Here is a 25,205-nt window from a genome sequence, read left to right as displayed (position 1 = left end):
GTCCAGGAGGAGCATTTCCTCTCCGCTGATGACATTTATATTCATCTTTAATCACCATCTGCTTGTTTTGACCATATTTCTCTCGTTTCGTCCATTAACCGCAAACAGACACGCTCCAACTGCAGAAAACAAACAGGACGCACCTTCCTGCACCAAATGCAGATTAATATCTATAATTTCAACCCAAACCGGCCCAACATGAGTCAACAGAGTGATGAACAGAGAGGAGAAAAAAACTAATGAATCAAATTAAATTCATTTTTGTTTCCTCTCCGTCTTTCATCGCTAATAACTGCTTCTAAAAACGGACCGAATGTGAACCCCCACCCGCTCTGCATGTAGGATTTTTATTTTAATATTTAGCAATGTCATTCTGTAAATGTCTCATTACTTTCCCTCTCAGGTGTAATTGCTGCTCCTGAAAGGCCCACAAGAGGGGAATGTGATTAAACGCAGCTGATTAAAAAAATTAAATCATCGTCTGGGGAACCGGTGCAGTCTGGGGTGAAAGAACGCAGCAGACTGAGCGCGTCTCATCTGAAAACATTAAAATGTCATTAAATAACATGGAAATAACTCGACTATTCTTTAAAAATAAACAACTCGCGCAATAAAACCCAAATTAAAAAAGCCAGTTTTCTTTCTTACTACTAAAACATCAAAACACGTTCAAGGTGCGTCATTTTGCAGAGGTGAAATGATAATTTGTGGATTGTGTGAATTTTTCTTGAAACCAACTTAATATATTTAACTCAGTTTAGTTTTTATAGATTCAAGCTTTCCATAAAATCTGTGGAATAATCTGCTAAAGTCACATGATGATGACTTTACTAAATAAAACACTATTTATAAAAAAGAATTACAAATTTGTCTTCTGGGCCATATTTAGCCAATTTAAAAAAATGTAATGTCAGAATGACAAAAAAAAAGTTACAATTTTGAGATTTAAGTCAGAATTGTAAATAATAAAAAAGGAAAGATCAGAGTTTTGAGATTTTAGTCAAAATTCTGAAAAACTCAGAATTCTGAGAAAAATAAATTTAATTCTGAAACTGCTCAGAATTTTGATAAAAGTGCACAATTTTAAGATTAAATTGAAAATTCTGAGGAAAACTGTCTAAATTCTGAGATTAAAATCAGAATTCTGAGGGGAAACAAAAAGATGAAAACTGAGATTAAAATCAGAATTGAGAAACAAAAATCAGGATTTATAGAGTATAATCAACATTTTGAGAAAAAAGGCTAAAATTTAAGATTAAGATCACAATTCTGTAAAAAAAAAAAAAAAAAAAAAAAGGTCTGAAATGTGAGATTTAAGTCAGAATTTTGAGATTAAAGTTAGAATTTTAAATTCTTAAATCCTTAACCCAATAATCTGAATTATTCCCTGGGAAACTAATCCAACACCAAAATTAAGGCTAAAATGCTTGCCATCTTTAAAAATTCCTAAAAAAATTTATACATATATATATATATATATATATATGTTTTTTTTTTTTTTTTTAAAGTGTTAGTGCATTTCAGTCTGGAAGCAGTTAGCTCAGGTTGGTTATTTATGTTTTCACAAACTATGTGAATGCTAATAAAATACATTAAGTAACTTTCACATGTGCACTTTATGTCTTTCTTTCTACTTGTTTCCTAGAAATCATTTCTGTTCCTTCTTTATTGATTGATTAGAGACTTTAAACTTCTAATTCTTCTGATTCACACGATGTAAATAAACATGCAGGTCTAATCTGAAAATCATTATCGGTGGGAGTTTTGATGGGATTCTCATTCAAAACATCTCTTCACAATTCACTGAATAAAAGATAATGAAAGTAAAAACTAATACAGGGTTTTGTTTTGAAAAAAACTAAATTATAAAGTAATAAACGACCAGCTTGTTTTTACTGCTAAGATGTATTCCTGAGAAAAGCTGTAATAAAATATCTGGTATATAATTAAATCTGTGGTTCGGTTTTGTGATGCATTCAGGCGACAGGCTGTTTGTGTTTAACAGAGGAGGATAAATCAGGGAGATTGCCTGGAACATCCATAATTACTTCCTTCCCAAACATTTGAGGTTCTCTGTCATCTGTTCAGATGCTGAAAATATGACAGCAACCTGTACAAGCAATATTATGTTCTTCATCGCTTATTTCTACAGAAAATTATAACTGGCAGTTTAAATGGCTCTAAAGTCAACATTATGTCTTCTTCGATGGTATTTTATTTTACCAAGCTGAAATATAGTTTTAATGTATTCTTCTTGGAGCTGCTGGTGGCAGTTTTTAATTAGTTATCCACTAAAAATATGCTTCGTATCAGTGAAATACATCAGCATGAAGGCCAGCAGGAACCCTGACGGACCTGCTAGTGTTAGCATTATGTTAGCATGCTAACGCTAACTTAGCATGCTATAATTGCTTTCTAAAGAGGTTAGATTTTCTTGGAAACGATACATTTCCGATGTTAGTTCATAATATATGTACTTCTAGTGTAAAATGGGGATAAATACGTTGTTTTGAACTTGTGCCACTGATAGAAAAACGACGTCTACTGCTACATTTGGAACGGAGCATCGCCGCCATTTTAGCTCCGGACAAACAAAGAGCTAATTTTGTTTGTTTTCGGCTGGTTAAGGTTGTTGCCCACCAACCGCTGTTAGCCAACCGCAAAAACACTCAAAACGAAGAACTGTTTTATTGGACACCGAGCTGATATAGCGACGCTAGGCTTTCATGTTCATATTTAGTTGCTAACGAGTGCTAGCTCCCACACTGTAAGCCAAAAAACAAATGAAACAAACCTACCTTTCAACCAAAAGCCTTCTTTCTGCTCACTTTGAGTCCATAATGTGATGATTGGTACTTATTTATACATTATCAACAAATAAACAAGAGCTTGAGGATATGAAAAATGCAAATTCTTAGAAAATGTCAGCATTTTGAAATTAAAGTCAGAATTACAAGTTTTCTTTCATTTTATTGTTGGCCCTAATCTTCTTCCATACTGTCCAGACTTGTAGGCATTGGTTAATTTTTTTCATCTGCTGTGAATTATCTGTGGATTGTAGCACATTGAGCTGCTTTTTCAAAGTAATTAACCTGCTTTATTTCATACAGGAAGGAACCATTGATCAAAATTGAGAGAAAAATGATTAAATTACCCTTTTTTATTGATAACTGACTTTTATCTAGTACTCATTTAAGTCAAAATCTGAGTTCTTTATACAAAAGGTTTAAAGATAATTCAAAGGTTACACATGTTTTTATTTATATAGGAGCATTTTAATGTGTGCAGCATATATCCATCTGTATCTACATATGTCCATTTTTACATACAGTACAAACCCGAGCTTGTAAAGCCAAGCATCCGTTGGTTTCAGCTGTACAGTTCACTCTCAGACAGAAGCAGAAATAAAGGTTAAATCAATAAAGGAGACATCAGACAGCGAGGAGCCGTTCCAACAGCTGCAGGTTTCAGACAGGAAGAAACCAGAAAGGTAAAGATTCACGAATCCTCGCCGCAGCCCATCGGGTCTCACAGCTGGAGGTAACACGTTGAGAAGATAATGCCGTTCAAGTTAAAGGTTGGATTAGAAAAGAGAAGGGCTCAGAGATCAGTCGGTGGTTCTGTTTCGGTTTGTGCCGTCGGATCGTGAAGCAGGTTGGCCGTCTCCATCGTCGTCGCCTGCTAGCAGCTATAGCGCCACGTTGAACTCCGTCACCAGGAAGTCGACGTGGTCCCTCTCTTTGGTCTTGAAGGCCTCGGCGATGAGGCGAGCGGCGTCCCGGTGCTCTCGGCCCCTGAGGGAAACCCCGTTCACCTCCAGGATGATCTGACCCACCTTCAGCTGGCCGCAGTTATGGGCCGAGCCGCCTCTCTGCAGCGCAAAAATAGGAAATGCATCAACACAGCACCAAGACGAGGTCACAGTGAGGGCTGCAGCAAACGATTCGTTTACTTTCATTTAATTATTTCAAACAGACAAAAACAAGAAAAAATAAAAATGAACACAAATTAGCTTCCTCATTGACATTCAATTTTACATTATTTGTTCGAAAAGAAGCAGGCAGAATATATAAGATATTGTGACTTCCTGCTAATAAATATTCTATTGATTAATCTGATGATTAATTGAGTAAAAAAGTAAAATCAATGACATATATCATGATATGTGATCAAAATTACCAGCAGGTGTAACATGGTAGAGGATATTTATTGCCACATTTGCGTCACAAACAGCACAGATCTTTGAAAATCAAGCAATTTAACAAACTTCTGGTGAGTTTTCCTCTGAAAATGTTCTGATGCCTTCATTACATCTAAAAAAAATTGCTTTAATTAACTTTTTTTTTTACTTAATTAATTAAAAAATGGTTTCTTAGTTTCTCTTGTTGGTAACATTTACAATATTAGACTTAGACTTGTACTTTATTGATCCCTTGGGAAGACTCCCTCAGGAAATTAAAGTTACCAGCAGCTCACAGGCAAAAAAGTGGCACACAGTGCGCATACGCAAAATAATACAAAAAAATATTGGCAATTATTTCCTGAATTCTTGCATAATGCCTGATTTAAATATGGATTAGATGGATGTTAATCAGTTTTAATGGTGCAAAATTATTATAAAGGCCACAAAATATACATACATACTCACAAAAATGTAATTTCAAATGTGCGTATGAATAAACATGCTAATTAAACCAATAATAAGACTTATGAAAAACATTTTTAGGTCACTTAGTGAAATAAATATAAATTTTTGAATAAATAGATGGGTTATTGTAATAAATGAAAGTAGCTTTTAATGCAAGTGTGTTATTTCATTCTGGATACTCCTAATGTAACATTTTTCTGCATCTTTAATTGCTTAACTTCTTATTTTTAAATATAAACTTCTGAAGCTGCACCAAAAAAAACATCTTGAAATTAAAATAAATGTTTCAATAAAAACAAGAATTTATTTTGCTCATAAATGAGTAAAAAACTTTCAGAGAAGCAATCAATCAAATATTATTTGTGCTTGTTAAACTAATATCTGATTTGTGCTTTTGGGTTAGCATAGCTTACTTTGTAGCTAGCGGTGTCGCTAGCTACCCACCTAACCCTATGGGCTCAAAACCTTCTAAAAGCATCAGTACACTGTTTTAATATATTCATAATTACAGTTGTTTTTAAATTAAAAACTTTCCTTTAAACGTGAAATCTGACTGTTTTATAACAGGATCTTTCATTAGGCTCCAGGTGGAGACGCCACTCAGCGGTAGAGAAAGAGCTCCTTGTTCCTTCCTCTGCTATTATCCACTGTGATGAGGAGCATATTTCTCATTATTAGACTCTCAGTGAAGTGACTCAGAGCTCCATTTTTGAGGTATAAACATTGTTTGTGCCTCTAAATTTAGAGACACGATGAATTAAGCTGAGGTTCTTATCGGCGAGGCAGTAATGGGGAATGCTGCCTGTAAAACGGCTTCATTCAAAGGCTTACTCCATTATTGGTGATAAAGAAATTTAATTCCCAGAAGTTTCGTCTCACTTGGTACATAAATGAAAGCTTTTTCTAAACCAATGATTGCTTTTGTTGGGTAATTCCTGATTTTTGCGTTTATTCGGCGGCCGGTTCCCGTTGGTTTCTGCTCCAGGTAGAAGCAGCAGACCACAAGAAGAAGAAGCTTCAGAGAGGATTTGTTTTCTGATTGCCATCACAAGCACGAACAGCACCATCACCTCCAACCTTCACATGCAGAGCAGCCGCACTGCTCTTCCTCACCTTATTATCTCCAATCTCACGTTTTTTTTACATTCTGTCCTCCAGTCGCCTATTTGATTCTGAACGCCCTGATTTCCAAACCTTTCATCCTTCCCTTGGCAATCAGCCGACCCAAGCCAACCCCACTTCTTCATTTTTTTATTTCAATCAGCGTCTCAGTGAAGTGGGAGGCTGAGAATGCTCAGACCTTTTAAAATCGCCGGTCCTGTGCTCCCTGAAAGCGATCTGCTGACTCACAGAAACACAAAATAGAAAGAAGCACCAACAGATGCAGACGGAAACTGTTTTACATGTCCTGTACAGAGGAGCATCTGAGTGAACTGCAACCTCTTTGATTAGTCATCCTTCAGTCATTCAGAAATGCATCGTTAAAAAAAAATCTTAGATAATAACGTCATAATTAGGCCCGAGCAGCTAAGCGCTGCGAAGGCCTATTGTTTTCCTATTGTTTATTAGGCCCGAGCAGCTAAGCGCTGCGAAGGCCTATTGTTTTCCTATTGTTTCTTATTATTATTCTCCCTCCAAATGCATTGGCTTTTTGGGGGCTTTATCATATTCAAAAACTCACCAAACTTGGCGGAGGCCTTAAGCCTGTTTCAATTTACGTATTTTTAAAGTCGACGCAAATATTGCAAAAGAAATGGCTGAATAGCGCCACCTAGAATTTTCAAGGACCCTTTGCTATTCACTTACTTCATCGTAGAGACATGAAATTTGGTACACTTGTAGAGCTCCCAAGACGCTCAAAATTTACAATTAATGTCATAGTGCAGGTATCACAGGAAGTCAGCCATTTGGATTGAAGGTCCAATTTTGAGGCCATTTTTGCCGTTTGCAGCCTTCGTATTTGATCGAACTCCTCCTAGGGATTTCGATTGATCGGCTTCAAACTCGGTCAGTCTGTTCATAAGGCATGTCCCATCTAAGTTATCAAAACGGTGAGTTTTTGGAGTATGCTGAAGGGGGGTTAGCAGGGGTCAAAGTTCACCTACTCGCCATAAAAAATTAAACTGCTATATCTCCTACACAGAAACTCACAGAGGCACCAAAGTTTCTGTGATTGATCATCATCGGGTCTCCTACAATATCCTATGGTCAAGTGATGACATCACTTAGGCCACGCCCCCTGAGAACAGGAAGTGTCATGTTTTACTGTCAAAGGTCGCTATCTGACCCCTTTGACCTCATCAACATGAAACTGTTCCCAGACACAGAAGACATGTTGGTGTATTGAGGATTCCAACCCCAACCAGCTTCAATGCAGCAGGTGGGCGTGGCGGCGTGGCGAAGTGACCTGTAACGCCATCGCCATACGTTTGGCTCTCAATTCCACATTTTTCGGGCGCAGCTGCTCCAAATTCACAAAGATAGACAGTCATCTACTACCGGACAGGAATCCATCACAATATTTGGTGGGCGTGGCCTAATTTCTCTATAGCGCCCCCTAGAAAACTTTAAATGATCAGCCCTAAGCCATGCTTTAACCTACAATTACGAAACTTTGTACACGTGTGTACCTTGTCAGGACTTACAAAAAAGTCTCTTGGAGCCATGGTCTAAACCCCACAGGAAGTCGGCCATTTTGGATTGAAGTTCGGATTTTGACCCATTTTTGCAGTTTGCAGCCTTCGTATTTCATCGAACTCCTCCCAGGGATTTCGATTGATCGGCTTCAAACTCGGTCAGTCTGTTCATAAGGCATGTCTCATCTAAAGTTATCAAAACGGTGAGTTTTTTGAGTATGCTGAAGGGGGGTTGGCAGGGGTCAAAGTTCACCTACTCCCCATAAAAAATAAACTGCTATATCTCCTACACAGAAACTCACAAAGGCACCAAAGTTTCAGTGATTGATCTTCAACGGGTGTCCTACAACATCCTATTGTCGAGTGATGACATCACTTAGGCCACGCCCCCTGAGAACAGGAAGTGTCATGTTTTACTGTGAACGGTCGCTATCTGACCCTTTTGACCTCATCAACATGAAACTGTGACAAGACACCGAAGACATGTTGGTGTATTGAGGATTTCAACCCCGACCAGGTACGATGGAGCAGGTGGGCGTGGCGGCGTGGCGAAGTGACCTGTAACGCCATCGCCATACGTTTGGCTCTCAATTCCACATTTTTGGCCCAGCTGCTCCAAACTCACAAGGATGGATCTTCATCCACTCCTCGACAGGAATCCATCACAATATTTGGTGGGCGTGGCCTAATTTCTCTATAGCGCCCCCTAGAAAACAGCAGCCCATAGGTTATGTTGTTATTAATTATTGAAATATACATTATTATAACTTTTTATATATATATTTATTTTTGTGGGTTAAAGTACAAACATTCATTCATTTTTGCTAGAAATAATACAAACAAAGTCATTCAGCAAAACTTATGACACAGCGAAGTAAGAACACACTGGGGTCAGTGTTGATGGAGTACCACTGGCACCTTGTGGCGATATACTGGTACTGCTAGTGCAATACCAGTATTGCCCAGCAGGAGGCAGTGGTACTCCATCAATGAGAAACAGATCGACGCTACGTAACAGTCAGCCGCGACAGCTGGAGCTGCGAAGTTTTCCTGAACATTTTGCTTGCTTTTTGGAGCCACAGAACTGGACTACGCTCAACATTTTGCTTGGATTTTGGAGTTGCAAATCCGAACCACACTTTTGAGCAAGAAGGCTCTGTTGGACCGGAGTTGGAGAAGTTTAAACTGAGCAACAGCTTCCGCGGTGCGGGCGGAGGCGCTGAAAACTGCGTGAGAGCTTCTGTGGTGGCTGGCATGAGGCGGCGGTTGCTCGTACCCCGCGGTGACAATAGGCCGGAGCGGCGCTTGGCTGCGAGGGCCGTTCGAGGCTGCTTGCAGCTTTAATTAGGCCCGAGCAGCTAAGCGCTGCGAAGGCCTATTGTTTTCCTATTGTTTATTATTATTATTATTATTATGATTCTCCCTCCAAATGAATTGGCTTTTTGGGGGCTTTATCATATTCAAAAACTCACCAAACTTGGCGGAGGCCTTAAGCCTGTTTAAAATTTACGTATTTTAAAGTCATCGCAAAAGCTTCCCATGCTCAAAATTTACAATTAATGTCATAGTGCAAGTATCACAGGAAGTCAGACATTTTGGATTGAAGGTCCAATTTTGAAGCCATTTTTGCCGTTTACAGCCTTGGTATTTGATCGAACTCCTCCTAGGGATTTCGATTGATCGGCTTCAAACTCGGTCAGTCTGTTCATAAGGCATGTCCCATCTAAAGTTATCAAAACGGTGAGTTTTTGAGTATGCTGAAGGGGGGTTAGCAGGGGTCAAAGTTCACCTACTCGCCATAAAAAAATAAACTGCTGTATCTCCTACACAGAACTCACAGAGGCACCAAAGTTTCTGTGATTGATCATCATCGGGTCTCCTACAATACCCTATGGTCGAATGATGACATCACTTAGGCCACGCCCCATGAGAACAGGAAGTGTAATGCTTTACTGTGGACGCTCGCTATCTGACCCCTTTGACCTCATCAACATGAAACTGTGCCCAGACACAGAAGACATTTGGTGTATTGAGGATTCCAACCCCGACCAGATTCGATGGAGCAGGTGGGCGTGGCGGCGTGGCGAAGTGACCTGTAACGCCATCGCCATACGTTTGGCTCTCAATTCCACATTTTCAGGCCCAGCTGCTCCAAACTCACAAGGATGGATCCTCATCCACTCCCCGACAGGAATCCATCACAATATTTGGTGGGCGTGGCCTAATTTCTCTATAGCGCCCCCTAGAAAACTTTAATGATCAGCCCCAAGCCATGCTTTAACGTACAAATACAAAACTTTGTACACATATGTATCATGTCAGGACTTATAAAAAAGTCTCTTGGAGCCATGGTCTAAACCCCAGAGGAAGTCGGCCATTTTAGATTGAAGTTCAGATTTTGACCCCATTTTTGCCGTTTACAGCCTCCGTATTTCATCGAACTCATCCTAAGGATTTCCATTGATCGGCTTCAAACTCGGTCAGTCTGCTCATAAGGCATGTCCCATCTAAAGTTATCAAAACAGTGAGTTTTTGAGAATGCTGAAGGGGGGTTAGCAGGGGTCAAAGTTCACCTACTCGCCGTAAAAAAATAAACTGCTATATCTCCTACACAGAAACTCACAGAGGCACCAAAGTTTCTGTGATTGATCATCATCGGGTGTCCTACAATACCCTATGGTCGAATGATGACATCACTTAGGCCACGCCCCCTGAAAAAGGAAGTGTCATGTTTTACTTTGAAAGGTCGCTATCTGACCCCTTTGACCTCATCAACATGAAACTGTGCCCAGACACAGAAGACATGTTGGTGTGTTGAGGATTCCAACCCCGACCAGCTTCCATGGAGCAGCTGGGCGTGGCGGCGTGGCGAAGTGACCTGTAACGCCATCGCCATACGTTTTGGCTCTCAATTCCACATTTTTGGGCGCAGCTGCTCCAAACTCACAAGGATGGATCTTCATCCACTCCCCGACAGGAATCCATCACAATATTTGTAGGGTGTGGCCTAATTTCTCTATAGCGCCCCCTAGAAAATTTTAAATGATCAGCCCCAAGCCATGCTTTAACCTACAATTACGAAAATTTGTACACATGTGTACCATGTCAGGACTTACAAAAAAGTCTCTTGGAGCCATGGTCTAAACCCCAGAGGAAGTCGGCCATTTTAGATTGAAGTTCAGATTTTTTCCCCATTTTTGGCGTTTATAAACTATTTCAGTAATTCGCCACTTGGGGTCAGTATTGCTCCACAAATGAAACAGCAGATAAACAGGATGAAGAACAATATCAGTATTTCGCCAGTAGGTGTCAGTGTTCCTCCACCAATGACAGATCCACGGGCGGATGGGCGCGAAACTTTGTGAGAGCGTTGCCATGAAATTTCTAAAAGGATAGAAATGTCTCAGATAATTTTTTGTTGAATTAAATCATGCAGTAAATGTAGCGTTTTCTTACTTCTTACAAACCATTTCAGTAATTCGCCACTCTGAGTAAGTATTACTCCAACAATGAAATAGAGTGCTTTAGAAACACAGCTGAAGATGATGAAAAATGACGAACTGTAGTACTTCGCCATGTGCATACGATCGGCTGTAAATGACACGTGGATCATCCGACTGACGCCAAATTGGATACGTATGACCTTTGTTGACCTCTAAAGAGAACAACAGCATTGAAATATATTTTGGCTCCACTGCGCGTCCTACATTAATCCGCCAGCTATATTTCCTCGCTAAACCAATGAATCTGCACCACATTTTTTGCATCGTCAAGGAGCGACTCCGAACGCATCAGTGCGTACCGCCTGGTGGACGGGCGCGGATACTGCGCAACAACTTCTGTCTTAGCACGTGGCCAGCGTTGATGGAAACTGAGCAACAGCTTCTGCGGTGCGGGCGGAGGAGCTGAAAACTGCGTGACAGCTTCTGTGGTGGCTGGCGTGAGGCGGCGGTTGCTCGTACCCCGCGGTGGACAATAGGCCGGAGCGGCGCTTGGCTGCGAGGGCCGTTCGAGGCTGCTTGCAGCTTTAATTATTATTATTATTATTATTATTATTCTTCCACCCAAATGAATTGGCTTTTTGGGGGCTTTATCATATTCAAAAACTCACCAAACTTGGCGGAGGCCTTAAGCCTGTTTAAAATTTACGTATTTTAAAGTCGTCGCAAAAATTGCAACAGAAATGTCTCTACGGCGCCACCTAGAAATTGGAAAAACACCCTTTTTTACCCTCTGCTATTCACTTACTTTATCGTAGAGACATGAAATTTGGTACACTTGTAGAGCTCCCCAAGACGCTCAAAATTTATAATTAATGTCATAGTGCAAGTATCACAGGAAGTCAACCATTTTTGATTGAAGTTCCCATTTTGACCCCATTTTTGCCGATTTTTGCCTTTTACAGCCTTTGTATTGATCTATCTCCTCCTACGGATTTTGATTGATCGACTTCAAACTTGGTCAGTCTGTTCATAAGGCATGTCCCATCTAAAGTTATCTAAACGGTGAGTTTTTGAGTATGCTGAAGGGGGGTTAGCAGGGGTCAAAGTTCACCTACTCGCTGTAAAAAATAAACTGCTATATCTCCTACACAGAAACTCACAGAAGCATCAAAGTTGCTGTGATTGATCATCATCGGTGTCCTACAATACCCTATGGTCGAATGATGACATCACTTAGGCCACGCCCCCTGAGAACAGGAAGTGTAATGTTTTACTGTGAACTGTCGCTATCTGACCCCTTTGACCTCATCAACATGAAACTGTGCCCAGACACAGAAAACATGTTGGTGTATTGAGGATTCCAACCCCGACCAGCTACGATAGAGCAGGTGGGCATGGTGGCGTGGCGAAGTGACCTGTAACGCCATCGCCATACGTTTGGCTCTCAATTCCACATTTTCGGGCCCAGCTGCTGCAAACTCATAAGGATGTGTACCCTCATCCACTCCCCAACAGGAATCCATCACAATATTTGGTGGGCGTAGCCTAATTTCTCTATAGCGCCCCCTAGAAAACTTTAAATGATCAGCCCCAAGCCATGCTTTAACCTACAAATACGAAACTTTGTACACATGTGTACCTTGTCAGGACGTACAAAAAAGTCTCTTGGAGCCATGGTCTAAACCCCACAGGAAGTCGGCCATTTTGGATTCAAGTTCGGTTTTTGACCCCATTTTTGCCGTTTACAGCCTTCATATTTGATCTATCTCCTCCTAGGGATTTCGATTGATCAGCTTCAAACTCGGTCAGTCTGTTCATAAGGCATGTCTCATCTAAAGTTATCTAAACGGTGAGTTTTTGAGTATGCTGAAGGGGGGTTAGCAGGGGTCAAAGTTCACCTACTCGCCGTAAAAAAATAAACTGCTATATCTCCTACACAGAAACACACACAGGTACCAAATTACTGTTGTTGATCATCATCAGGTCTACTACAATACCCTATGGTCAAATGATGACATCACTTAGGCCACGCCCCCTGAGAACAGGAAGTGTCATGTTTTACTGTCAATGGTGGCTATCTGACCCCTTTGACCTCATCAACATGAAACTGTGCCCAGTCACAGAAGACATGTTGGTGTATTGAGGATTCCAACCCCGACCAGCTTCGATGGAGCAGGTGGGCGTGGCGGCGTGGCGAAGTGACCTGTAACGCCATTGCCATACGTTTGGCTCTCAATTTTATTTTTAAAGTTTTATTTTTTTAATAATTTTGTATTGTGGGTTAGAGTACAAACATTCATTAATTTTGGCTAGAAATAATACAAACATCGTCATTCAGCAAAACCTTTATTGTGTTACTCAGCTCTGCTGAGTAACACATTCTGGTCAGTTGATGGAGTACGACTGGCCCCTGGTGGCGCAATACTGGTACTGCTGGCGCAATACCATTATTGCGCCAGCAGGAGTCACTGGTACTCCATCAATGAGAAACAAATCAAGTTCGGTTTTTTTCGGACGGCCGTGAAAACGTTTCCAGCGCGTCTGCCGTGAGATTTCCAAAAGGACACATTACATTTAACCTGAAATGTTATATGTAAGCCCTAAGATAATTTTTGTTGGCTTAAAACACGGAGTAAATGTAGCGTTTTGTTAATGACTGTTATTTCCTACCGCAAGTAAATGCATCATTTCCCTTGTCTCTGCCTTAATGGCCAGTCAAGGGCAAAACACAATTTAAGCAATTTGATTGGTTGAGAAGGACTGCACGTACTGTAGCTGTGCTAATACTTACTGTATGTACTGGCAGTCGGCAGGAGACCGTACATGGTTGAGGTTCGGCGCATTATGCTGTGGACTGTACATTTTTTTTGCTAAACTCTTGGAGCAGCTAAGTTTTCCTGAACATTATGCCTGGTTTATGGAGCCACAGAACCGGACCACGCTAACGTTTGCTTCGGTTTTGGAGCTGCAGACCCGAATGACGCTCATGAGCCGGAACTGTCTGTTGGAGAGGAGTTTTATTGCCGTTCGTCTTAAAGTGGTAACTGGAGATGCGGTGAGTGAAGCTCAGTTCACACTACACGATTTTAGAAAAGTCGGCCAATTCTGAAAACGTGAGAGAACACACACTAGCCTATTTAAAATCGTAGGTGTAACGGGTTCGTTCTAAGAGTGTGAGGTTTCACTCGAACACATTCTAATACCAGCTACGAAATACCTTCAAATTAAAATTCTGCACCACAGCTGAATTTGGAGTAAACAAACAAACATGGACAACGACGTTGAATTGGTAACTTTAGTTTGCGGACTTATTTTAACCCAAAAAAGACGTAACCAAAAATCAAAGCTTTGGATTAAGAACTGGAGATATCGTAAGCAAGGATTATATTTGTTGCATCGCAACATGGAGGTGAGTTTTTTTTTTCATAAAAAATACTGTTTTCAATGTTTTTAGAAAATCAAATGGGAGTTATCCTTTCTCCCCAACTGACCGCGAAAGCTTAACGTAGCCTATTCCAGCTCCTTTAATTGAAACTTATTATATTGTTTAAATTGTATTATGACTGCAGAATAAAATCAAATGCGCCATTTCAACCAAAGATTGGAATGTGCTTCTCAACCAGATGTACTCTGTGCAATAATTTTATAATTATCTTTCATTAAAAGATAAAAAAAAAAGTCGGAGGAACACCACAGAGATTGGATGAATGAGCAAAGATGATTAAAGACAGTCAATATCCCCGATTTTAGATCAAAGCGGTCCCGAGGTTCCACCGACTGAACTCGATCAGTCGTAACACACCACACACTACAGGATGATCGGTTACGATTGTTGGGAGCGACAATCTTACAACGTTCTGAGTTCTTAAGACTGATACATTGGGGTTGTAATATTTACTTGGACCACTTGCTGTGATTAATACCTAATTATTGAGAGAGATTAAACCTGTGCTTTTGTTCTAATGTACTGAAAGTTAACTGTGCTCTCTGAATGTGCATTGCCCTTGGTTTATTACTGATCAGAAGGGTTTATTAAACTGATACATCTTAACCTTTACCATTTTCCTGACTCATTTAGGAAAATGTTAAAGTTGCACTGCATTTAGATCTCAGTTGCAGTTAACATCAAAGCATGTGGATGTGGCTTCGTGTAATACCTTCAATATCTGCCATGAAACATAAACATTAAAAAACTTCCAAATGCAAGATCACAGCTGCATCACACTTCCTGTGTTTCTCTATAGAACAGTCCTGAACACATTTCCATGGTCACTTGATGAAATCACCCTAGCCCCGCCCACTTTTCAAAGGCAATCACCAGTTTTTTCTCCTGTGAGTTTTACTGTTATTCTATCTATATATGGGTTTCATCATGTGAATACTGACTTAAAACGACAAGATGATGAACTCTGTGAATGCTGGCTGCTGACCAAACCGCATTGGGGTGTAGAAATGGCGAACTGCAGTTCTTCACCATGTGCATATAATAGGCTCTAAATGATACGTTGATCATCCGACTGGCGCCAAATTGGATATGTATGACCTTTGTTGACCTCTAAACACCCACAACAACATTGAAATGTATTTTGACTCCACTGCGCCAACTACATTAATACACCAGCTAAATCTCCTCGCTATATCAACGAATCTGCACCACATTTTTTGTGCGTCGTCAGGAAGTGCCGCCGAACGCATCGATGCGTACCGCCTGGTGGACGGGCGCGGAAACCGCGCAACGACTTCTGTGTTAGAACGTGGGGAGCGTTGATGGAAACGGAGCAACAGTTTCCGCGGTGCGGGCGGAGGTGCTGAAAACTGCTGAGAGTATCTGTGGTGGCTGGCGTCGGGCGGCGGTTGCTAGTACCCTGCGGTGGCAAAAGGCCGGAGCGGCGCTTGGCTGCGAGGGCCGCTCGAGGCTGCTTGCAGCTTTAATATTACAACTTTATTCTCAAAACACTGAGTTTAATCTCATGTCACTATGAATAATCTCGTATTATTTTGAGTTTATTTCTAACTCTTGTATTTCTGCTGGTTTCACCAAATCAAATTAAACTTTTTTCGACTTTTATGAATAAAAATTAAGTCACTGATTCAAGCAATCCAAAATAATTGAAAAAGCTGTTCCCCTCCTCGCCTGTGGGGGCGCTGTACCAAGAAACAACATGAAAACCTCTGAAGAAGACACTGACGCTGAACTCGAAATAATAACAAAATTGGAGCAGCGTCAGATTTTAGGTTGTGGGATTTCTCTTTTGTCTTTGGTAAAAGACCACGAGTCGTTTCCCTCGCTAGTGCAGGCTAGCAAATCTGTTTTGGTTATATTTACCCAGAATGCCCTGCACTGTAGTTCACTTCCTGCTTTTGGAGCGCTTGGTGTTCACATATGCATTCAAACCGCACCAAAATTCATATATTGCTTAAATATTATGTTAATAGTCAAATTAATGGAGGTTTTATCTGTTTACAGCCAAATTATATCATTCAGTCCCTCCACTTTCTTGGGAATTATTTTGGAAAATAAAGCAAAAATTAACAAATACCAGCAGTTATTAACAAATAACTTCACCTCTACTGTCATAAATAAGCGCAAATATTTCCAAATTAGTACCAAAACACTTTGATTTTTATTCCCAAAAATTCTGGAGGGACTGAAAAAATGTTCAATAATATTATTAAATTTTAAGAATTCATTGATATTTTATCAGTTTGTGATCAGGTTTTATCGGTCCATTCTGGAGTAACCGGCCCTTTAAGAGCTTTAAGAGGTTCTGTGACTTTAACGATGTTGAATCTGTCATGGATTTTCCTGTTGTTCTTCTGAACTCACCTGGATGGTGACGATGCGCGGCAGCGGCTGGCGAGTGTTGGCTCCGCCCTCGATGGCGATACCAAGGGTGCTGGCGCTCTTTGGGACCCTCACTAGCGTGGAGGTGGGCTCCAAAAGCCCCGGCTGGGGCAGCAAACGGAGAGGAGAGGATTTCATTAAATATGTAAGAGCATCATTTGGTAAAACAACGTTTCTTCTTTGCATTTGCAGTTTGTTCTTTGAGCAAGAGGAGTTTTTCTAAGAGGCCAAGACCTTTTATTTCTTAACTAACTCAGTGTTACAAATATATTCATGAATACATTCAACATGTCAAAGGTCAGATCATTATGAGGAATTTCATGTCATCTCATTTTTTCTGACTCATTTAAATGTTTATTTCTTCAGTGAACAATCTAAAGCATGTTAGGGGGTTTAATGTTCTGGTCCAGTCAGAACCAACACCAAGAACATTTGCATTTCTGTTTCCAATGTTTATGAATGCCCAGTTACCACGACAACAATATAAAATGTATATAGTAGAGAAAAAGCTGTACGCAAAAATATTTAACGATTTTATAGAACATTTAGACTGAAATGTGAAAACTAAATGGGTTCTCGACGGTTCTAGACTTTAAGAGCAAACGTAATTTGAATTGGTAATAAGAGTTTAAGGAGCTTTTAGCTTTTGCTAAAAACCGTGTTAGTGTGTCACTTTAGCATTAGCTTCCACTGAATACCATGTTGGTATAGCGCTTTAGCATTAGCTTCCACTAAATACCATGTTGGTATAGCGCTTTAGCATTAGCTTCCACTAAATACCATGTTGGTATAGCGCTTTAGCATTAGCATTTCTTAATAACCATGTTGGTATAGTGCTTTAGCATTAGCTTCCACTAAATACCATGTTGGTATAGCGCTTTAGCATTAGCTTCCATTAAATACCATGTTGGTATAGCGCTTTAGCATTAGCATTTATTAATTACCATGTTGGTATAGTGCTTTAGCATTAGCTTCCACTAAATACCATGTTGGTATAGTGCTTTAGCATTAGCTTCCATTAAATACCATGTTGGTATAGTGCTTTAGCATTAGCTTCCACTAAATACCATGTTGGTATAGCGCTTTAGCATTAGCTTCCATTAAATACCATGTTGGTATAGCGCTTTAGCATTAGCATTTCTTAATAACCATGTTGGTATAGTGCTTTAGCATTAGCTTCCACTAAATACGATGTTGGTATAGCGCTTTAGCATTAGCATTTGTTAATTACCATGTTGGTATAGTGCTTTAGCATTAGCTTCCACTAAATACCATGTTGGTATAGTGCTTTAGCATTAGCTTCCATTAAATACCATGTTGGTATAGTGCTTTAGCATTAGCTTCCACTAAATACCATGTTGGTATAGCGCTTTAGCATTAGCTTCCATTAAATACCATGTTGGTATAGCGCTTTAGCATTAGCATTTCTTAATAACCATGTTGGTATAGTGCTTTAGCATTAGCTTCCACTAAATACCATGTTGGTATAGCGCTTTAGCATTAGCATTTGTTAATCACCATGTTGGTATAGTGTTTTAGCATTAGCTTCCACTAAATACCATGTTGGTATAGCGCTTTAGCATTAGCATTTCTTAATTACCATGTTGGTATAGTGCTTTAGCATTAGCTTCCATTAAATACCATGTTGGTATAGTGCTTTAGCATTAGCTTCCACTAAATACCATGTTGGTATAGCGCTTTAGCATTAGCTTCCATTAAATACCATGTTGGTATAGTGCTTTAGCATTAGCTTCCATTAAATACCATGTTGGTATAGTGCTTTAGCATTAGCTTCCATTAAATACCATGTTGGTATAGTGCTTTAGCATTAGCTTCCACTAATACCATGTTGGTATAGTGCTTTAGCATTAGCTTCCATTAAATACCATGTTGGTATAGTGCTTTAGCATTAGCTTCCATTAAATACCATGTTGGTATAGTGCTTTAGCATTGGCTTCCATTAAATACCATGTTGGTATAGTGCTTTAGCATTAGCTTCCATTAAATACCATGTTGGTATAGTGCTTTAGCATTAGCTTCCATTAAATACCATGTTGGTATAGTGCTTTAGCATTAGCTTCCATTAAATACCATGTTGGTATAGTGCTTTAGCATTAGCTTCCATTAAATACCATGTTGGTATAGTGCTTTAGCATTAGCTTCCACTAAATACCATGTTGGTATAGCGCTTTACCAGGCCTAATGTTTATGATCCGTTCTTCAGGGTTAGCATAGCTAATGTTTAGACAGCAGTGTAAACTGCTGCTGTGAGCTTTAAAATGACATTACTGTGGGCGTGTGTCACATTTAAATGTGTCCCCGAGGTCCGAGTTTGCATTTTTCATATCCTCAAGCTCTTGTTTATTCGTTGATAATGTATAAATAAATACAAATCATCACATTATCTATTTTGTTTCTTATGAGACGAAGAGAAAACCCCACAAACATGTTTCAGGTTTTTACCTTGTGACCACAGCAGGAGTTTTTTTTGTGTAAAACCTGACCAAAATATTTCCAGTCTCCCTTGTTTCCTTCTCTTAATGAAGAGAAAGGTAAATGTGATGATCTTTAAAATAAAAGCTTTTTATTACACACAGTCCATTTAATCCTTAATTTCCCTGAGAAATAATCCAGTTTGGAATAAATAAAACACTCCCATCCTTACTTGTTATTCCTGACATCAATCAAGCAGGAGCAGAGAGCGATTTCAGTTTGGTAACATTACAGCGCAGCAAGTGAACGGATAAATGATGGATCATGGCTGAATGAATGAATGAATGAGTGATAAATGAAGAAATAAGTGAGACAATGTGTGAACAAACAAGAGGGAGGAGAGAAGAGATTGCAATTAGGGTTAAATTCAGGATCAGGAGGAGGATTAAGCATCAGACACTTTGATTTATCGAGCTTCTACCAGCCGGGCCCGATTTAAACCGCACGCACGTGGGTAGACAGCCAATCACCTGCAAGGAAAATCACTGGGGCTCCAGGATTGGCTGCTTCGCTAACACAAGCTAATAGCATGTCAGCTAGTATTACGGCTAATGGTTTCAGTTTCTTAAGCCGTATTTACTTCAGAAAGTTTGAGAAATTCAAATCGGTGAATTTTCACAAATAATTGAAAATTATATTCCAAAAAAAGAAAAAAAAATTAATTAATTGTAATCAGAAGCTGATATCGGACGAAAAAAATTGTATTCAATTAAAAAATACTTTATTTATTCCACAGAAAAATTAAATTTGATTGTTTAATTTAGACAAAATAACTAGGGATGCACAATTTATCGGCATCAACATCGGTATTGGCTGATATTAGTTATAGTTTAACATATCGATTTCGGTCCGATACATAAAACTGGGCCAATATGAACAACCAATATTTATTTTTAGCTGTTTCTGACTGATTGTCTTTTCCAAAGTTATTGAAACAGCAGTTGAATAAAAATAATATTTTTAAATATTGGTTATCAGGCTTCATAGCAATATTCATATCAGATAGAAAAGTCTTTCGGTTTTTATTTTCTCAAACAAATCTATATTTTCCTTAATTAGTCTTTCTAAGCCGAGTCTCAGAAAGTCAAAACCAGCCATGTAAACATTCGTCAGCGGTAGTTGATTCTCCGTGTCGTTAATCTGCAGCCGGTTCTGAAGCGCCATCTCACCGGTTTGGACGGGTTTTCCCCTCCGCCGTCCTGGGAGTGGTGGGCGGGGCGTGCGGCTGAGCATCGGGGGCTACCGTCTTTACTGACGTGTCCCGACTCGGCGATGTCCACGCCGCTGTCCTCGCTGAGGGTCTGTCCGCTGTCGGACAGCTGAGACAAGGCGCCGCCTGAGGAAGCAGGACGACTCCAGGTTAAAGGTCACAGAAAATCGCTCTTTCATTAAATCAATTAGTAATTTACTGAATTAATGAGAGATTTATATGAAGGTATTTTGTTTCTCAGATCTTATTAAACTGGAAATAAAACTGATTTGTTTTAATTTAAAGCGTAAACAATTATTTCTACTGCTAAACATAAATCCACATATTGACTATAAGATAGCCTTTAGCATTAAATTTTATATTAGATTTTTCTCTAAGGACTCATTAAAAAATAGATTAAACTCAAAATAAACCAGTTATTGTAATGTTTCACTTTAGTGCTTTAGCATTTTTGCTAGCTTTGAAAACGTTTAGCACACTTAGCTTCTTTCAGGTAAATCTTTCTGAATGTAAACTTTATGTTTTCTGACCGAAGACCTAATGTGTCAACTAGGCTAATCAACAGTTAGCAAAACTCAACAACTATGAAGCTACCGCCATGAGTGGAATGTCCATCTCTTATGCAATAACAAGCTAACGTTGTTAGCATTCTTATTTCACGGACACATGGTGAATTTCAACAAGGTTGAATTTAGCACTTTTGCTTTAGCTTCTGCTAAATATCATTAATATTCAATTTTAGTATTAGTTTATGCTAAATATATTTTGGTATAGCCCTTATTAATAGCTTCTGCTAAATATCATGTTGATTTAGCACAATAAATCAACATGCAACTAGTCTTTTAGCTAGCGGTGGCACCCATTGATGCTTTGGATCCACATGAACTCGCCCCCATTGTTGTTTTAACCATGCCAAACCCAAAGGGGGCAGTGCAGCACAAAGCCAGTAACTATGTTAGCCAATCAGATCGGTTGTCTCATAACGACAGATTCAACAAATAATATTTTTATAAACGTTACACACTGCAGCTTTAAAAACATGAAACCAGTTCAGGGTACTTTCTGCCCCGGTTCTTTTACCTCTAGCCTGGGGCAGCGGCCGCACCTCGTTGACGTCCGGCTCCGCGTTGGGCCTGTGGACCTCCACCGTCACAAACTGCTGCTTGGAGGCGGCAGGCAGACCGAGGGAGGCCTTGGACTGGGACACCGGCTTAGAGGGAAGCAAGGGAGGAGGAGGCGGGGCAGGAAGTGGCGGCGGCGGCGGGGGCGAGGGGGACGGGGTGGCCGGTTTGGGGGCTCTGTTGGGCGACTGGACCCTGGGGAACGGGCCGATGTTGTGCTGGGAGACGGAGGCCAGCTGGGCTGACGTTATTTTCTCCTTCTTGGGCATTTTCTTCTTGATGGCGGCGTAGTCCCGGGAGGCGTCGCTTCTCGGCGCAGAAGAAGAGCTCGGGGCCGTGAAGTACAACCCGGACTGGGAGGATTCGGAGGACGGGCACTTGATGAGAGCGTCCCGCCTCCCCGGGCGCCTCTGAGACCCCGGAGGGGGCGGAGGCTTGAAGGAGGGGGGCGACTCTGCTGAGGCGGACTGAACGTCATCCTGAAGCGAGACGATACATTCACCATCACCGTCGCCAACAGAGAAAACGCAGAAACACATGGACACGGCGCCGGGCGCGCCGCCTCAGGTCCGGGTCATTAAAGCTGACCTGATAAAGGTCAGAACAGACGAATGGCCTATTCAAAGCACGGGAGCAAAACCAAACAATCGTGTTGAGTTCCTGGCTGAAGCTGGTTGAAATCTGGGCTGAAGCATCAGTCAAAACGCAACAGAAAGTCATTCTACTGCCACAAATAGTTTTAGTTTGGAGACTTTGACCCACTATGCTTCCTTTAACAAGTTGGGATAGATCTACGGCCTACACAAAACATGTTCATTAAATTTCAAAATAATTCTTAGATAATGAGATTTTAGCTTTTTAAAGCGTCATTTCACTTTAAATCCAAATAATCTGCTATTAGCCACACCCCCCAACTCAACGTTTTGAAAATGGCTGCAAGCTGATGCGTAATTATGCAGTTGTCCATCTTTGAGTAGCGTAAGTGGAGCCTCCTGCACAACCAACTGAACGGTTTCTGGATTGTAAATCAAAACACTTGTTGTTTCCAGCAGCCATTGTAAGGCAGATACAGCAGTAAAATCAGCTGACCAAACATGCTGGAGCTTTGGCTGCTGGGTAACGATGCAGAGCCCATCAATTATGACTCATAATTAAAACTGTTTCACTGTGAATAATGTGAGGATCTTTGTGCTCAACGTGTTTTTTTTTTTTGTAGTTGAGTCGTAATTAAATGTTTTGAGGCCTAAAAATTAAACATCAGTTAAAAAACATAATAAATCCTGTAGAACCTTAAAGATGTTCAGTCACTCGTTCTGACTGGATCTTGGCCAGGAGAACTTTTCTTTACGTCTTAAATCCCTTCACTGCTAAATGTTACCAAGTATTTTTGTCTGGTTTCTGGTACAAATATCTCGGAGCATTTGAAACAAGAGAAAACTGATTTACCAGGAGCGTTTCTGATAGATACAGGACTTTGTTTTGAGTAAATAATTCCTTAATAATGTTGAAAAAGCAACGTTTCTACAGGCAGATTATTAAGACATTTTTACACGTTATCAGTGAAATGATCTGCCAGCGGGACGAGAGATTATTTCATCAATATCATGGAATCATTTACTCAAAAAAAGCACCTAGAAGTTGCAGAAAAGTTACTTGTACGTCAGTTTTCTCTTGTTTCAAAAGCTCTGAGATATCCAGAAACTGGATTAAATACTTGGCAACATTTTGTGTTTTTCAGCGATAAAACCTGAATTTGTCCAGTGGTGAACACATAATAAACCAAAGCCCGACTGTTCTGTGTTCACGCAGCTGTACTACACCGCTCCATCAGCGTCGGATACGGTCGCCTTGATGACGCATCCAGCCTGCGCAGATCCTGCTCATTTCCTGCATTTTCCAAACGTGAGTGAAAAAACACAAACTGAAAGGTGGGATGGGCACAGAAACAGGCGAGTTTATGCACAAAATGTGATAAAAATAATCAAATAATAACACAAAATGGTGACGTGTGAGCTGAGCGGTGAAGAAGAAATCAGCTGTTTTCAGTCATGAAATAGGATTTTCAGACCTCACTGAGCCGCTCTCAGGAGAAAAGAAGGCTTCAGGTGTCACTCACTCCCACTTTTCTTCTTCCAAATCTCACATGGCTCCCACTCCGCTCCGGTTTTCAGAGCCTGCAGCCATGTTTCAAACACCTTCCCATCTCCCTTCGCCCTCCCCTGTCGGCCTTATCTCTTATTTTCTGGCTCTCCCAGCAGAGCTCACCAGAGAGATGTCGGTCAGCAGCGTGTTCAGGCTCTCCGGAGGATCCGCCTCGTTACTCTCCGCCACGCTGTCGTTCTGCAGGCGGGAGGAAGAGGAAAGACACAGGCCCAGGAGTCAGGCAGAAACGACTAATCGTGACTAATCACGATTAATCGATTACTGACGTTATCGTCAACTAATTTAGTAATCGATTAATCGTTAACGGGAGTAAAGAGACTCTGCAAAAGATCATTTGCTGAAAGAAGAACACACTCAGAGCAGGAATTAAACCACAAATGTTGATTTAAAGATGAAATTTTGTGTGTAAACATGTTTTAGCCAGAACTCCTAGTTTCATTTTTAGCTTCACCTGATTAAAAAACCCTCCAGCCTCACCTTGTATTCACGATAAGTCAGGCAAAAAGGGCTGAGATTTTCACATATTACAAGAATATTTTAGATAAAGGTGAATCCATTGCTGCAAATTATGAAATGTTCACTAAAGGAATGCTGTGCTGTTTCATTTTAGGAAGTGAAATATTTATTTTCTTGTTATTTTAAGAAATAATTAAATTGATTCTTTATTTGGATTTTTATATATTCTTAGTTCAGAACAAAATAGGCTTAAGTGACTGAATGAAAACTCTGCAGAATTTCCCAATTTTCTTATCTGATTAATCAATTAATCATCATAATAATTGACTAATTGTCAAAATAATTGTTAGTTGCAGCCACAGTTAAAAGTTTTTTTTTGGTTGCTACAGATGAATACCTGAAGGAATGTTTTTCTTGTCCAATCAGGCGATTAACTGCCAGAATAATCGATTGCTAAAATAATTGTTTCAAGCCAAAACAAACCCCGGATTTCATGGCTGCTCCACATTTGTTTACAACTGGACAGGAAGCGGTGCAAGCAAAGAAGACGTGCAGCCCTCAGACTGACGCTCACAGCCTCCATGTCTCTTTCACAAACAAAAACACACACACTGAGAAATCGATACGAAGCCATCAGAGCTGGATCTGGAGGACCGACCCGTCCAAACGGAGGTAAATCTGAGCGCGAGCGGCGCCCTTCGTTTAACTCTGCTACTGAACCAAAACAAAAGCCCCATCCATTCAGCTTGATTAGCCCTCACTGCAGCATGTGGAGCACTTACACCCCGTCCATTTATCACAACAGTCAATCGGCTTTCTGCATGCGGAGACGCGTCTCTGCACTGCGAGCAGACCGCCGCTGGCTGCCATGACCGTGCAAAACATGTGAGCAGGTGATGCACAAACATTCAGCAAATGTTGGGCTCATTTCCTGCAGCATTCTGTTTTCTTTCCACAATAAATCAGATCATCTTTAAGTAATTCGGGAATTTATAATATTAAAGAATTTTTAAAAACTGAAATGTTATACAAAATAATGGGAAAACAAAATAACTGTGTTGTTGTCTTAAGGCATATGAATGGAAAGTTTAGTGGAAGGTGAAAGCTACATGTAAATACTTTTCAGCAGAAACACATTTATATGCTAAAATCTATGAATAAATGAATAAAAATGTTAAATTGAAAATTAA

General features: G+C 40.2%; 1 protein-coding gene and 1 long non-coding RNA gene across 4 annotated transcripts in view; one reads left to right on the top strand and one right to left on the bottom strand.

Moving 5' to 3' along the window:
• Nucleotides 1-3,146: 3,146 nt before the first annotated feature.
• The window catches only part of whrna (whirlin a), a 129,343-nt gene continuing 107,284 nt past the window's right edge, over nucleotides 3,147-25,205 (bottom strand). The window contains exons 8-12 of one of the 3 annotated variants that reach the window (XM_055040251.1): nucleotides 23,662-23,736; nucleotides 21,356-21,875; nucleotides 20,235-20,401; nucleotides 16,555-16,677; nucleotides 3,147-3,871 (exon numbers count right to left, since the gene is read on the bottom strand). In XM_055040251.1, coding sequence (XP_054896226.1) covers nucleotides 3,689-3,871; nucleotides 16,555-16,677; nucleotides 20,235-20,401; nucleotides 21,356-21,875; nucleotides 23,662-23,736 — 1,068 coding nt within the window. In that variant the 3' untranslated portion in view covers nucleotides 3,147-3,688. The remainder of the gene's footprint in view (nucleotides 3,872-16,554; nucleotides 16,678-20,234; nucleotides 20,402-21,355; nucleotides 21,876-23,661; nucleotides 23,737-25,205) is intronic. The other 2 variants (XM_055040252.1, XM_055040253.1) reach the window with 2 other exon arrangements.
• Nucleotides 20,342-24,251, top strand: LOC129366426 (uncharacterized). Its single transcript, XR_008606619.1, has 3 exons — nucleotides 20,342-20,431; nucleotides 23,206-23,298; nucleotides 23,655-24,251. It is a non-coding gene; the product is annotated as an uncharacterized LOC129366426 (long non-coding RNA).

This window comes from Poeciliopsis prolifica, unplaced genomic scaffold, assembly GCF_027474105.1.
Source record: "Poeciliopsis prolifica strain line A6 unplaced genomic scaffold, Auburn_PproV2 SCAFFOLD015, whole genome shotgun sequence".
Classification (NCBI taxonomy): domain Eukaryota; kingdom Metazoa; phylum Chordata; class Actinopteri; order Cyprinodontiformes; family Poeciliidae; genus Poeciliopsis; species Poeciliopsis prolifica.
Note: the sequence above shows the minus strand (reverse complement) of the source record. Positions and strands in the feature narration are given on the sequence as shown.